Here is a 16,294-nt window from a genome sequence, read left to right on the forward strand (position 1 = left end):
ACTTGCGATTACGATATTTTGCCGCACTAACACAACCAAAGAAGCGGTACGGAAAGGAGGAATGCAAGGAAAAGCACAGCAAAATAAACAGAAGACAGAGGGGCACATTTTTTCTCGTGCCTCTTCTTTTGAGTAGACGCTAATTCAGGAAACCGCCTCGGAATACCAGCTCCCTAAACAGCCACCGTCATGAGCATCATGTGATTGAGTCATGCATTGGAGCTTGTTGCAAAAGCATTCTGGGGATACATCATCGGAGAAGTTGGCGAATGAACCGTGAATAGCTTTTGTGTTCCTTTTCTGTGTCTCGTAGATTGTGGCAGTACCGCATCACAAAAATAAACGGATTGATATCACGTTTCTGAGTTAAGTTGTTTTTTCCCAAGAAGGTAACCTCGTACGCGAAGATTCTGAATAGGCAGGTCACTACAGAGCACCAATGTTATTCTTCTGATTAACTATGCCTAAACCTAACCTCCGCGTCCTCTACTGTCATCAGAACTGCCAATAACAGCTCCAAACTGCATTTGCTATGAGCGCTCGTGTTACCAAGATGCAGCAACTAGGCAGCAACGTTAACCCCAAGGAGTTGCAGGTGGGAAAAAGGGGTTTTGCTTCACTGCATTGAATTAATATATATTGACGCAACTATATTTGGCAGAACGATAATTCAGCGGGTATGCGCCAGTGGGGACGACGCTGAAGTAGCGCGGGTTTTTAGGTGAAGCGGGGGAAAACGAAGAAGACGTTGTTGTTGTTCCCTTGGACGACTGATAAAGTGCGTTTCTTGGCGGTGCTGCTACGCATACTCGTTGATCCCACGTCGTTACACTGGTGGAGGTGCTGGGTATTCTTCATGCTTGGCACCCCTTCGCGGAGCCGACGAGCGAGCCCGGAATCACCATCGCGCATCGAAACACCGGTCCACCGCTTCAGTCGTCGCCTGCTAGGCTTAGCGCCCGAGTCCAGTCCCCTGCACGAAACTTCGAGAAATCGTTTGCCTCCTACAAATAACATGGCCACCGCAGCTCCATCGCAAGTAACACTACAGAATCCTATGGTCCCGGAGAGCTTTCATGGTGATGCCTTTGAAGACGTCCAAGATTGGCTCGACCAGTTCGAGCGCGTCGCCCAGTATAACCATAAGACCAGCTCGGCGGACAAACTCTCGAGTGTCTATTTCTATTTGAAGGACAATGCTCGTACGTGGTACGTAAACCGGGAGAGGAGCTTTGCCACGTGGGACGACTTCCGCGCACAGCTGCTGGATACCTTTTCAAGCATCGACAGGAGGGAAAACGCGCAGCGTCTCCTTGAAATCCGCGTTCAAAAGCCCAATGAGAGTGTTGCTATGTTCTCGGAAGACATGGCCCGTCTTTTCCGTAGGGCAGACCCAGACATGCCAGAGGAAAGAAAGCTGCGATATCTCCTGCGAGGAGTGAAGGAACAACTGTTTGCCGGCCTTGTGAGAAATCCACCGACAACAGTGGCACAGTTCACAAAAGAGGCTACAGCCATTGAACGGGCCCTGCATCAACGATACCGCCAGCATGACATGGGCAACTCGACGGCGAACACTTGCGTACTGGCTGCGAGTAACGACATGTCTCTGCGTGAAGTTGTCCGCGAAGTGGTGCGAGAAGAGCTTCGGCAGCTCGGCTTTGTGGTTGCGCCTACGGAACCGACGCCAGCGTTATCTTTTGTTGCTGATGTCGTCCGGGAGGAAGTCCGGCAAGCTTTTTCAGCACCAGACTGTGGCAACGTTCCGCGGCGCCTCACTTATGCGGAAGCTGTTCGCCGGCCACTCAACGCAACTTCAACGCCGTTGACACCCAAAACTACAACACCACCTACGCCACACCTAGAGCCGACATCGTCACCCTCGTCGACTCTACCGACCCCGCCGATCATGCCAGCACAAACAACGCCGTATTTTCGACATGCGCACGCCACCCCTTGGCTCCATGGAGAGTTACAGCCGAACTACCAGCGTCGGAAAACCGATTTGTGGCGCACCGTCGACCGTCGACCAGTGTGCTACCATTGTGGTGAAGCTGGACACGTCTATAGAGTTTGCCGCAAATGGAACAACTATCGCGCCGCTCAACAACCAAGCTTCCCTGCCAACTATGCTTATTCTCCGTACGACGGTCGACGCGCTTACAACGACGCTCCTGTGAACAGTCAGCCACCAAATACGACGACGCCCCGACCACGTTCTCCTTCTCCATCTCCGGCGCGCTACAATTCGCCGACTCGTCGCAGCTTTGCCGACGTCACTAGGGGCAGATCGCCTAGCCCTCGACGGGGAAACTAGCCGCAGCGACCTCCGGGGGTGAGGTTGCCAATACTCTAACTGCTCCACATCCCCCGTTATCGACGAACGACGACGTGAAGACTACATTGACGAAAAAGACGCCCAGCACAACGACGAATACGACGAATAGAAGTACGAAAGACGTAACTGACATCGTCAGCGCCGAGCTCATCGTTTGCATTGACGGCCACGAAATAGCCGCTCTGGTTGACACTGGCTCGCATTTTTCAATCCTTAGCTTACAGGTCGCTGACAAACTGAGGAAGGTGAAGACACCATGGCACGGGCCCAACATAAGAACCGCCGGAGGTCAGTTGATGACACCTGTCGGGAAATGCACGGCCCGACTCTTAATCGCCGGTTCAACCTTCGTCGTCACCCTCGTCATCCTTACTGAGTGTTGTAAAGAACTTATACTGGGCATGGATTTCCTACGGGAGTACGGCGCCGTGATTAACATCCGTGACAGAAGCGTCACATTTGCCACGAGTTCGGATAACGTCACCCATGAGAAGCCACAACAACCTCGCTTACGTATTGCCGCGGACGACGTCATACTTTTGCCGCGGAGTTGCTCCCTCGTACAGGTGCGCTGTGACAGCCTGCAAAGTGGGACTGGAGTAGCGGAACACATCAGTGCGCTAGCACTGAATTGCGGTGTGTCCATTGCCAGAGCACTTATCAATGTAATCGACGGAAGCGCCGAACTCTTGCTGACAAATTTTAGTAGGGAGCGCCGACACATCGTTAGAGGCACTGCTGTCGCCTATTTCGATGAAGTGACAGAAATAGAAGACTGCCACTTAGCGCAGGAGTCGGCCTCTACAATCCACACAGCTGCACCTATTGTAGACGTTAATCCGACGTTAACGGCCGTTGAGCGGAACCGTCTGCTTGAGCTCATCAAGCAGTACCAGGGCTGTTTCTCCTCTGCGTCAAGAGTTGGTCAAACGCCCCTTACGAAACACCGCATCATTACTGATGTCGACGCCAGACCCATCCGACAAAACCCTTATCGTGTGGCCCCAAAGGAACGCGAAGCAATACAAAAACAAGTGAAGACGATGCTAGAAGATGGCGTTATTCGACCATCTAATAGTCCGTGGGCATCACCTGTAGTTTTAGTGAAGAAGAAGGACGGTAGCCTGCGCTTCTGCGTCGACTATCGGAAGCTCAATCAGGTCACAAAGAAGGACGTTTATCCACTGCCGCGTATTGATGATTCCTTGGATAGGTTGCGAAACTCGTGCTACTTTTCCTCAATGGACTTGAAAAGCGGTTATTGGCAGATCGAAGTGGATGAGAGAGACCGTGAGAAAACAGCCTTTGTGACGCCTGACGGACTTTATGAATTTCAGGTACTTCCTTTCGGTTTGTGTTCGGCGCCAGCAACATTTCAGCGTCTAATGGACACTGTGCTCTCCGGACTCAAATGGCAAACATGCCTGGTGTACTTGGATGACGTGATTGTCTTTTCCGCAACGTTCGACGAACACTTACGAAGGCTGAAAACTGTTTTTGAAGCGATACGCTCTGCCGGTCTTACTTTGAAGCCTGAGAAGTGCCATTTTGGTTTTCATGAGCTCCAATTCCTCGGTCACGTCGTCAGTAGCCAAGGAGTCCGACCTGATCCGGATAAAATTGCCGCCGTCGCTAATTTCCCGATTCCATCAGACAAAAAAGCCGTGCGACGTTTTCTTGGACTCTGTGCATATTACCGGCGATTTATTGCGAATTTCTCGCGTATCGCGTGGCCGTTAACTCAGCTCACCCGAGAAGATATGCCTTTTACTTGGGGCGAAGACCAGCAGCGGGCATTCCACGAGCTCCGGCAACGCATGCAATCGCCTCCGGTATTAGCACACTTCGATGAGGAAGCCCCGACGATATTGCATACAGACGCTAGTAATGTCGGTCTAGGGGCGGTGCTAGTACAATGGCAGGGCGACAGCGAAAAGGTGATTGCTTACGCCAGTAGGACACTATCCCGAGCCGAAGCTAACTACTCCACCACTGAAAAAGAATGCCTCGCAATGGTATGGGCAGTTCTGAAATTTCGTCCGTATTTGTATGGTCGGTCTTTCACCGTCGTTAGTGACCACCATTCCCTCTGCTGGCTCATTAATTTGAAAGATCCTTCCGGCCGGCTCGCACGCTGGAGTCTTCGACTCCAAGAGTTCGACTTTGTTGTTACATACAAGTCGGGAAAACGGCACGCAGACGCCGACTGCCTTTCTCGGTCTCCTGTTGAGCCGGCAGCACAAGACGATGACGACACGGTTTTTCTGGCACTCGTGGATACTGCCGATCTTTCACGCCAGCAACGGGATGACATTGAATTGCTGCCGCTTATTGATTACCTCGAAGGACGAACCAACCGCGTGCCGAGGCTCTTTGCAAGAGGGGTGGCATCATACTGCTTGCGTCGCAACGTCCTCTACAAGAAGAACTTCTCGCCTAGCGGCAGCAACTACTTACTTGTTGTTCCATCACCGCTTCGACGTGAAATCTTACACGCCTGCCACAACGAGCCGACTGCTGGGCACTTGGGCTACACTCGCACATTGGCACGGATTCGGCAGAATTACTACTGGCCGAGACTTACTGCGGTCGTTAAACGTTACGTTCAGACATGTCTGGATTGCCAACGTCGTAAACCGCCATCCGTCAAACCAGCCGGCTTACTGCACCCTGTTGACGTACCGGCCACACCATTTGCACAAGTAGGCATGGACTTTCTGGGCCCCTTCCCAACGTCTACTACTGGTAATAGGTGGATAATCGTTGCCACGGATTATCTCACTAGATATGCCGAGTCACGTGCCCTGCAACGGGCAACAGCAGATGAAGCGGCACGATTTTTTCTGGAATCCATCGTTTTAAGGCATGGCGCTCCCGCAGTAGTCGTCACGGACAGAGGTACTGCGTTCATGGCCCAGTTTTTAGATATTGTTCTACGTCTAAGTGGTACCGCCCACCGGAAGACAACAGCGTATCACCCTCAAACGAACGGACTGACAGAACGACTCAATAGGACATTGGCTGATATGATAAGCATGTACGTAGATGTAGAGCATAGGAACTGGGACGAGGTTTTACCTTATGTCACCTTCGCGTACAATACCGCTCGTCAAGAGACCACTCGCAAGACGCCCTTCAGTCTCGTATACGGCCGTGAGGTTACAACTACATTAGACGCAATGCTCCCTCATGAATTTGACGACAACGAGACGGGTGCTGAAGAGATAACACACCGAGCAGAGGCAGCTAGGCAGCTTGCGCGTCTGCGAATCCACGAACAGCAGGACATTGACGCCAGACGCTACAATCTTCGGCACCAAGCCGTAACATACAACATCGGCGACAAAGTGTGGGTCTGGACACCTATTCGACAGCGTGGGCTCTCTGAAAAGCTCCTACGTAAATACTTCGGGCCCTACATAGTTCTCCGACGCATCAGTGACGTCAACTACGAAGTCGTTCCAGACAGCTCGCACTGTTCAAAGCGCCGACGGCATTTACCCGAGGTCGTTCACGTGCTGCGTATGAAGCCGTACTATGAGGACTGCCAAGACTGCGCAGTTCTTTACCGCTGCTTTCCAAGCCTCTATCATCGGGACGATGATCTTTTCTAAAGGGGGAGCAAATGACGCAACTATATTTGGCAGAACGATAATTCAGCGGGTATGCGCCAGTGGGGACGACGCTGAAGTAGCGCGGGTTTTTAGGTGAAGCGGGGGAAAACGAAGAAGACGTTGTTGTTGTTCCCTTGGACGACTGATAAAGTGCGTTTCTTGGCGGTGCTGCTACGCATACTCGTTGATCCCACGTCGTTACAATATGTATGACCCTCTCAAGCAAAATGGGTACAATACCTAGAATAAACTTGTGTTTTCCTAAGCTCAATGCAAGCAGGACTTTGGTAAGTAAGGGCATTCTCAAAAAAAAGTACAGATTGCGTTTTGTAAATACAGAAACAATTTGTGGGCAGCTTTTCAAAATATATGTATTTGGCATGAAGAGCACATACAAATTCCTAGCCACACTCACCTGCTTCGACATACCATTTAGCTGAGTATTAAAAAGCATCAGTGAAATTATTTCAATAATAATAGCTATTTATTACAATACCCTGAGGCTTTACAGATGCCCTATCTCAGGCGAGTTTAGAAACGGAGTACAGTCCTGCGTGATGAATGCTACGAATGGATTTAAATATGTTGAAGTGATGTATTCTACTGTATCGTTATATCAGCCAACGGGATCTTGTTCGGGCTAGCATGAATCTAATCAACGTGCTCAATTTTAAAGAAACATCGACTAATGGAAGAGAACGCATTAAGAGGAACCTAAATAACTGAAAAAGTGAAGAAACGATAACATAATTTGGGGAAAGAAGGCAGAAAATAATGCGAAGCAGAACATGTATGTTAAGTACATCATCATTCTTTTATTACGTAAATAATCTGAGTGACACAGGCTGTTGTACGTGTGGCTACACGCTAAAGACTTCAAGAGGAACAAATAATCAAATCCCGTTGTTTGTTACAACGATAAATACTAATCTCGAACGCCGATCACTGCCACGAAATGAAAATTTAGGTTATGTCGCCAGCATAAATTGTTAAATCGGTTTCGTTAAATACCTTCTTGAAACATCTGCAAATAATTTGCGTATGACGCTCATACACCTCGCACTCTGCTGCTGATGCGCGTCTGCAATCGTTGTTTTCCCGAAGCTCTTATCACGTGCACGTGTTTCAGGAAGCGCTTCGGGTGACGACTGCACTTAAGATACCGCAGACAAGGGTTACGATGTTGTGTCCAGTACTATTCCGCGAGTGATTGCTTGTGAAGAGAGCTGGGCGAAACGGTTTTGCCAAAATTATTACGCGATTGAAAATCTCCTTTCTTAGGTCTTCCGACAAACCGGCCGAGACACTTTGCAATTATTTTTTTTCCTTTTATGCAAGAATTCCCAGTCATCCACACATCCGTGAGTAAACTGCTTGGGTGATTATTTGCCAATCAGGTGATTGATTCGAAGGTTATCACGTGTTTGAGCAGTTTTTGCGCAATGGAGAAAGAACTAGGTTACGAGTTTATCGGCCAAAACTTTTGATTCCACGGGATGCTGTTGGCGCAGAGCATGAAGCGGTAACAAAAAAAGAGAGTTTTGTTTGCAAGGTTTATTTGCACTTGGCTTGCCGCTGCTATGAAAATTACCATCGATGCAGCCGGGGGCATGCGACACTTTTTAGTAAACGCTCGACAGCACGACATACCTTGAAAATTCGCCACCGGAAGCGCTTAGGTGATAGAGGATCAAAACACTTTTTTCAAAAGCAAGCTCTTGTGGTTTGCGAGAATAGATTAAAGTTAATCATCTTCGCGAGCCCATGCCAGTATGGAAAAATCCCATCACGCGCAAGAAAGAAATCAATGTGAGGTCCTTGAGACGGCAGATATAACTAGCTATGTGGAGGCGGGGTGCCGTTGTTCGTTTGCCAACTGCGCCGCTAGTGGAAAATATTGTATTTTGCTGAATAGAAGTTACTTAGGCCTCTTCGAGCGCGCACGAAGCAAGGTGGTGTGGACAAAAAGTCATCATCTAGTCTTATTTGCGGTTCTGTTTATGTTTACATCATTGCCTTTTCTACAATTTTCACGTAATTTTAACCTAGTGTTTCACAAACAGCTACTGTCAAAGTTGTAGTGATTGCGGTTGTTTCTCGCGCATGCGCTTGGCTACACCGGTGGACGGAAGGCTTCCTCACAATCTAATTTGTAAGTTGTGGCTCTTGTGCTTGTCTTTCTTTCTGTCTTGTGTGGTTCACGTTTGTTTACGATTTTTCAATATTTCTTGTTACGTTCTTCCTTGCATGTTCATTGACTCGCTTGTCTGAGTTACGCGAGTGTTGTGTTTGAATGAGGCATCCGAGAAATACCTTCCTCGCTGCGGTAGCTTAGTGGCTATGACCATCCGTTGCTAAGCTTGAGGTTCCATGTTCAGTCACGGCCACTGCAGCGGCATGTCGATAGGAGGAAAATTCAAAATGTTTCCGCGTTGAGATTGAGGTCCATGTTAAAAAAATAAAGGTGCCAAATTTAATCTCGAGTCGTCCACTGCAGCGTGCCTCATAAGCAGGTCTTGATTTTGACGTATGAAACCGCAAAATTTAGTACTATCCTAAAGAGAAGCCTTATTTGCAACTCTCCATGAAGACATATATTTTGTGAGCAATATTACCTGCTTATTTATGCTGCGCCAACATTTCAATTGAGTGAACATTCGTGTATTTACAGGACCTGTTTTTACTCGAATACCCCTTTAGTTATTTTTTCCATTAAGCACTAGAACTGGACGTGCCCTAAACGACGGCGTAAATTAGGAAGCACGCTGTAGCGTGGCCCTCAGGAATAATTACAATTACATGGGGCTCTTTAGCGTGCATCCTATGCACGGTATACACAGGCGTTTTTTTTTTATTTCGTGTCCATCAAAATATGGCGGCCGCTGCCGGGATTTCATCCACCGCCCTCCAGCTTTGCAGGGCAACGCCACAGCAATTACGCCACAACCGTGGGTACGGATCTCCACGTGCTCTTTCCCAGCTCTTCGCTTTTCATGAAAGCCCAATTACTGTGTAGAAAAAAAAAGGAGTAGGCTGTAGACACCAACTTGAAGATAAAAAAATACAGCTAAAGGAATACGGGTGCACTTAGACTTTTTTTCTAAGATTCATAGTTTGTAAGCACTAAGAAACGGGGCTCAATTCGTGCCCACAAGCTATATAGAATCATCCCCAGTGTATCGCTATTTCCAATGTGAATCATAACTAGGATACTTAGTCGTGCACTTAACAGCAAGCATCAATAACATGCTGATATTCTTTTTCTCAATAGTGCGTCAGTTAATCTTAGCCACACCCAAAAGAAGCTCGTTGTAAGCTGGGTGCTTGTAGCCAACCCTGTATTGCGAACTGTTGTTTTGGGCAACTCGTTATTTAGCGGAAAATTTTAGCTTTCAATGTGCTAATTTAGTTGCACCGAATCTTCGATTAAGTCGTTGTCTATCGTATTGAGACAGATCAAACCGAATTTATGTGTGCGAATAGCTGTTCTTGTTTTCATTTTTTGAATGCTCCAAAAACGTGAAAATCTTCAAATTTACCATGTCACTAGGTGTTTGAACGGTGCGGCATAAGTGCCCTCCAGCTGGCTTCGAACGAATGAGCAATGCTTCACGCCGGCCAAATATTATGACAGCACAAAAAAGTAAACGATGTTTGAGAGGAAATGGACGCGACCAACCTCTCGATCACAGCGCAATGTAGCAATGACTCTCCTTAGGTCATGCCGTCGATGTACAACAAAACTATTGACATGTCTACAAGAATGCGGCATTTATTATTTAACGAACGGCTCTGCTTGGTATTTTCCTTAAGCAGCTAGATATATAAGGAGAAGTGGAAGTGATCACCACTATCTTTGAGCCATCGCCTTAAATGAAAGCTTTTTCAGCAGCAATGTCTGTTTACAGCATTCATCATACCATCCAAGCATATTTGAGAGAATTATTACTAAATATTTTTGTAACACCAAAACAATAAAATCCCGACGGCTATCTAATAAAAATACTTTATCTGAACATTTCTCAATAGGGCTGTGCAACCTATCTTTTGGAGAGGTTTCGTTTAAAACAATACTTCGAAACCTTTTTTTGTGTAAAATAATCACCTCATCTGATAGCAAAAGTGGTTTGCGTGGCTCACATGTGATTTTTAAGGTTCGGCACGAGTTGACTGAAACGCCTTGTATATGGTGCAGTTCAGATTTTCAGAGAAAGATGAGGCGAAGTTTTGTGGACACTCGGTGTGATCTGTTCGTGCAAACTTTTTTGCAGACCCTGACGAGAAGCTAATATGGACCAAGAATCATATCGGTTCGTTGAAGGCGTATGGATGCACAACTTCTTTCGAGATGAAAACATCCACTCAGCAATTAATTACAAACCCCGGCCAGGTGACATTATCGTTGTGACGTACCCCAAAGCCGGAACCAACTGGGTAGTGCACATTATCTACAACATTCTGTCACGCGGCAAAGAGCTCCCGACCTTTGGTGAGTTTAGCCTCATGTGTCCATTCATTGACATTACTGGTGCCGGACCTGCTGAGGATCCATCGAGGACAGGACCCATTTCTACACACCTCCCTATGCGAGTTTTTAGACCCGTGGACAACGCAAAGTACATATATGTCGCCAGGAATCCTTACGACTGTGCCGTTTCTTACTTCCACTTCCTGAAAGGATTTACTCCAAAGGCGGTCACCGACGTTTCCTTCGAAAGATACTTACCCCTTTTTTTATCCGGCAAGGTAAACATTGCTTTTTTATCATATATCTATGTATACATTCGATTTGAATACTATTTTGTTCAACATGCCTCTTAGTCGACATTTTAGCGTACACTAAAAATTTCACAGTACCATGTCTTCAGTGCAGTACCAAGGGCTTTATTTGTCCGTTCCTAAAAATCATGACCAGATTCAAACGCGTGGTGATGCTTTTCAGTCACCCTAAAAATCCCCATGTCTTGAGCATTCACCTAATGTAAAACCTGAAAAGTGAGCCAAAGGGCATGATTTTGCGAGCACTCTGACCTCTTTTTTTCGTAAGGCACTCTGAATTTATGTTTCAGATATAATGGAAGAATGTTATACTTACCCTTTGTGATGAACCAAAAGGTCCGTCTTTTTTTTTTGCATAGGTCATTTACGGTGACTATTTCGACCACCTCTTGCCGTGGTACGAGCGGAGAAACGACAAAAATATACTTTTCCTTACCTACGAACAACTAAAGCAGGACACGAGAGCTCAAGTGCTCAAGATTGCCGACTTTCTCTCGTTGGAGCATGGTGCTGCGCTGCGTGAGGATGGCGTAATTCTGCAGAAGGTGCTCGACGCCTGCAGTCTAGAAAACATGAAAGTCTTCTTCAGTGACAAGCCGACGAACAGAGTGAAAAAAATGGTGGAAAGCGCGTCGAAGAAATCTGCTTCATTTGAAATGTTGAAGAACATTCCAACGGAAGCTGTCGAGATGCACGAGGGTGCTGGGTTCGTGCGTAAGGGAATTGTCGGAGACTGGAGAAACCACTTTACACAGGATCAGATTGAACAAATGAAAGCCTGGATAGATAAAAAGACACAAGGAAGTGACGTAATGAAACTGTGGAATGAGTGCGAGCTGCCTTAGATGTTTATAGGTTGCTAAGTTGTTTTCGATTCAAGAAACAGCTGGAGTGAAAAGGAGATGCTTGTGCCTCCAGATGAAATGCAACAATAAAACCTATATATTTGTGTATGTGTGGAGAGAGACTGGCTGTATTTGTAAGAGCTTCGCTGTTGGCGATCCTTGGAGAACGGCTGTTCCTAGCTACTATCGAAAGCAACGACAGCATTGCTGCTGTACCTCATGTCGATATGTCTCATCGACCGCCTATATGTTTACTGCGCTTCTGCAGGTGTGTGCGAGACTAGTACAATTACGTAATAGTCTCGTTCTGTCTATGTTTTACTCTCCACATGTGTTGTCCGCAGTCTAAAGTAGCGTATCTTACGGTCGTCTGGCTAACCTCCCAGATTTATATGTTTGCTTTGTCATGTGTACAAAAAAGGGACGAAATTTTCTATTAATTTTTCTGGTCTCAGCTGTTAACGCTGCAGACAGAATTTTTCTTGTCCCAATTATGCCTTCTGAGCAGTCATCTTTAGTGAGCACGTCACACTTTTAAGCCATGTTTATTCTCGATCACTTGAGGCGATATTGGTTTCAGTGAATCATGATTTGCAAATTCAAGCACCATTATGTCCATTTCTCCAGCGATTCAGGTTCCCAGTTTGGCAGGTAACTCAGAAGCCCAAACACCTCCAAATATGAACGTTCCTGAATTGGGCCTCTGCGTTCACCAAGTTTAATATTTGCAGGCACAAAATGCGACATATCGCCCGCCACTTTCCCATTATAGGCGTGTTGCGTGCTTTGCAATAAAACAACACGTGCGTGAGGGACCGTTCCTTTAAATGGAATGCGCGTGTGATGATGAACCTGATGCTTTTATGCCATAGCTTCATTTTCTCTTTCCTATGCGTAGGCCTTCGTCGCAATTCCATCGCATATTAATCCTATTAGAACTCTGTGGTACTTGGTTTGTGCTGCTGTTGAAACAAAACATTCGATGCCAACTTGCCGCACTCGTTGTGTGCCACAAGATAGGTAAGATGGGTGCCGCTTTCCAATCCACGTCTTTCACTCCAACTCGCGTAAATGTCTAAGGGTTAACTGGAGATGTGCAGCGCTTCAACCAACCTTTTTAACAGAAACATAGATGATGGAGTACGGGTACCCCTATTGAATGACTAAAAAGAGATCATTTAAATTTCGCTGGTGCTGCGCGGAGTAATATATAGATATGTTCAGACAGTCTTGTATATATATATATATATATATATATATATATATATATATATATATATATATATATATATATATATATATATATATATATATGTGTGTGTGTGTGTGTGTTTGTGTGTGTGTGTTGCTACACGTGTGTGGTATTTAATTGTTTGAACGAGGCGCGTAGGTGCCAGTACTCCAGAAAAGAAGAGGAAGAACGAAAGGGGCTCGGGCTGTGAATCTAACCGGTCAGGGCTGCAACCGCTGTTGTAGATGTAACTTGTAAATAGTTGCTCGCCTTACTGACTCGCCCTTCGCGTAACATTGCGGTGGTGGACGTGTAACGTTCGCAGTCCTCACCATGGAGCTCCGAAGCGGCCGCATCATCGTCGTCTCAGCCATGGCGTCCAATGGTACGACACCGTCGCCACCTACACCTGCGGCGCCAACCACAACGTACGTTACAGTTCCTAGTCTCCGTGATCATGGGACATTCTCTTCCCAAAATGACGTAGACTTTGACGACTGGCTCAGCATGTACGAACGTGTTAGCTAAAGCCACCACTGGGATTCTACCATCATGCTTGCCAATGTGATCTCTTATCTAGTAGGGACGCCACTTGTCTGGTTTCACACGCATGAGATCGAGCTCTCCAGCTGGGACATTTTCAAAGCGCAGCTTCACGTCATATGTGGCAGCCTGTCAGGTCGCCAACAGGCTGCGCGAAAAGAGGTTGCCACCCGTGTCCAGTCCTCGACCGAATCCTATGTCTCCTACGTACAGGAAGTCTTCGCGCTTTGCCGGAAAGTCGACGAGCACATGACCGAGGTTGACAATGTGGGTCATATCCTAAAAGGCATCGCGGACAATGCCTTCGGTTTGCTCGTCTATTCTACCGTCGACGCCATCGTCAAAGATTGCCGCCGCTTCGAGGTAGCGAAAAGCCGCCGCGTCGTCCAAAAATTTTCCCGGCTCGCAAATACACCTGCGACGTCCACTTGCTCCACTCTTACCGCCACATGGCCATTTAAAAAGAACTTGACACGTATCGTTCGCCGTGAGATTGAAGCGATGAGTCCGGCCTCCCTTCATCCACGACCCCCTGACGGTACCTTTGACCAAGCGGCCCCCACTATTACCGTTATTCAAGCAGTTGTGCGGGAAGAAGTACAAACCTTGGCATCCCTACCATCTGCTCGGTCTACCGACCTGATTCGGTACCCAGTCCGATGTCCACAACCTCTAATGTCCAGTATTTCGCTCCCAGACCGCGCAATACTGCTAAATGGCGAACCCCAGACGACAAACCGATCTCTTTCCCCTACCACTGCGTTGGTAATGTATCCCGCCACTGGTGCACCACTTGGATGCCGCCGTAATGGAGCTCATTCCCTGCTCCTCGCCCATACGCCAACGCTCGCCGTTATTCACCTCACCGCATGTACCCTCCTTGTGAGGCCCCTCACAGCCGCTCCTCCGTGTGATCGCCGTCACACACCGTCACCCCAACCTGGCGGCTATTCCTGGCCAAACCGAGGGGCAGAAAACTAGACCATGCAGCTCTTGGAGGTAGTGCTGCATCACGTTCCTCCTGTTCAAATCCTCCGTTTACGCTCCTCCCCAACCCGAACCTAATTGAAGTAGACGTAGATGGTGTTCCGTTGACGGAATTATATGATCCTGGAGCCCCAGTATCCTTAATAAGCGCTAACCTATGTCGTCGCCGGAAAAAAATTCTTACGCCTGCCATCACTCGAGCCGTAGGGGTCGCCAGAGGCGCCACTGTTGCCGTCAGGGGTATGTGCACTGCTCGCATAGGAATTGCTGGCCGCCAAGTTCGTGCCCCGTTCACCGAGCTGACCAGTTGCCTTCATGACCTAATCTTCTGGCTCCACTTTCTGACGACGCATTTTTCTCTCATCGACTGTTCCACCGGTACGCTGTGCCTAGAGCTTCCTCTTCTATAATACGTCCGACCCGAATAACCGAACACCCTCTGCAGTACAGCGTTTGTTCGCTTACCTTCAAAGGCCCTAACCTTCATCTCTGTGCCACGCTCCTTCGTAACCCTTGCTGTTAATAGGATGTGTCTCCCCGTTATCAATTTTGCCTTTACGAAGCAAGTGTTACCTGAATGCATAGCGGTGGCCACGTTCCTGTCAATGACAGACGACCACGTCACTGCTCTTGCAGCCAGATCTCCAAATCCTCCTGATTACCCGCAGGATGCCTTGAACCTGGACGGCCCATTACGTCCCATGGTCCCTCCGGACCTCGCACCTCACCAAGCAGCCGACCTATATCGTCTTTTGCTTTCCTACCACAGCATATTTGACACTGACAATCGAACACTTGGTCAAACATCCCTTGTCAACCATCGGATAAACACTGGTGATGCTGGTCCCATTCACCACCGACCGTATCGCGTGTCCAAGGCAGAGCGGCAAGTTATTCAGCAGAAAGTAAACAAGGTGCTCGCGAGAGGTATTGTTTAAGCCCTCATCGAGTCCTTGGGCGTCGCCAGTCGTGCTCGTCAAAAAGAAAAATGGCACGTGGCGTTTCTGCGTTGATTACCGTCCCCCCATAACTTAATTACTAAAAAATATGTTTACCCTTTACCACGAATCGACGACGCTTTTGATTGTCTGCACGGTGCCAGAGACTTTTCATCCATCGAACTTCGATCTGGTTATTGGCATATTTCTGTCGATGAGCAAGACCAAGAAAAGACCGCTTTCGTCACTCTAGGTGGCATCTACCAATTCAAGGGTATGCCTTTCGGTTCATGCAATGCCTCCGCCACGTTCGAAAGGATGATCGACTCTCTGCTTCAGGGTTTCGAATGCTTAACTTGCCTTTGTTACCTCAGCGACGTCCTTGTGTTTTCTCCTACATTTGAGACGCACCCTGGGCACGTCGCATCTATCCTTGACGTCTTCCGCAAGGTTGGGCTCCAATTAAACTCATCGAAGTGCCACTTCGGGCGCCGACAGATTCCACTGCTAAGCCATCTCGTCGATGCTTCCGGAGTACAACCCAGCCCAGAGAAGGTTTAAGCAGTAAGAGATTTTCCTGTACCTCAGTCTTTCAAAGTCGTCCGAAGTGTTGTGGGGCTATCGTCTTGTTTCCGACGGTTCGTGAAACATTTCGCAGCAATCACTCGACCTCTCACTAATCTTCTTAAGAGAGACGTGCCTTTTACAGGGCGTTACCGTCAGACTGCCGTATTTTCATGCCTTATCACTATTCTCACCAATACACCGGTCTTGGCCCACTTTGACCCGTCCGCACCTACAGAGGTCCGAACAGATGGTATTGGTTGTAGCACCGGCGCCGTCTCTTATCGCAACGGCAACACGGACACGACCGCGTTATAGTCTACGCTAGCCCGCTCCTAACAACTGAACAGCGCAACTATTCCAATACCGAGCACGAATGTCTTCCTCTTGTCTGGGCTGTTTCAAATTCCCACCCATATTTATATGGCAAGCCCTTCTCAGTAATCACAGATCAT

At 47.7% G+C, this 16,294-nt stretch overlaps 1 protein-coding gene across 2 annotated transcripts; it reads left to right on the top strand.

Annotated features, from left to right (window-relative positions):
• The first annotated feature begins 7,679 nt into the window (after positions 1-7,679).
• On the top strand, positions 7,680-11,684 carry LOC142587643 (sulfotransferase 1B1-like). Of its 2 annotated transcripts, none has more exons than XM_075698806.1 (3): positions 7,680-8,104; positions 10,224-10,698; positions 11,091-11,684. In XM_075698806.1, exons 2-3 carry the CDS (start codon positions 10,243-10,245, stop codon positions 11,574-11,576), a joined length of 942 nt encoding a protein of 313 aa, XP_075554921.1. In that variant the 5' UTR covers positions 7,680-8,104; positions 10,224-10,242; the 3' UTR covers positions 11,577-11,684. The 2 variants fall into 2 exon arrangements, with proteins under 2 accessions (XP_075554921.1, XP_075554922.1); XM_075698807.1 differs by lacking the exon at positions 7,680-8,104 and adding an exon at positions 8,882-8,900.
• The last annotated feature ends 4,610 nt before the right edge of the window (positions 11,685-16,294 follow it).

The sequence above is a fragment of the Dermacentor variabilis genome, chromosome 7, assembly GCF_050947875.1.
Source record: "Dermacentor variabilis isolate Ectoservices chromosome 7, ASM5094787v1, whole genome shotgun sequence".
Lineage (NCBI taxonomy): Eukaryota > Metazoa > Arthropoda > Arachnida > Ixodida > Ixodidae > Dermacentor > Dermacentor variabilis.

Excerpts from the sequence above, each read along its gene's own strand:
- LOC142587643 (XM_075698806.1), top strand. The coding sequence starts at position 10,243 with ATGGACCAAGAATCATATCGGTTCGTTGAAGGCGTATGGATGCACAAC. Across the intron at positions 10,699-11,090 it reads CCCTTTTTTTATCCGGCAAG|GTCATTTACGGTGACTATTT; the intron begins GTAAACATTGCT and ends TTTTTTGCATAG.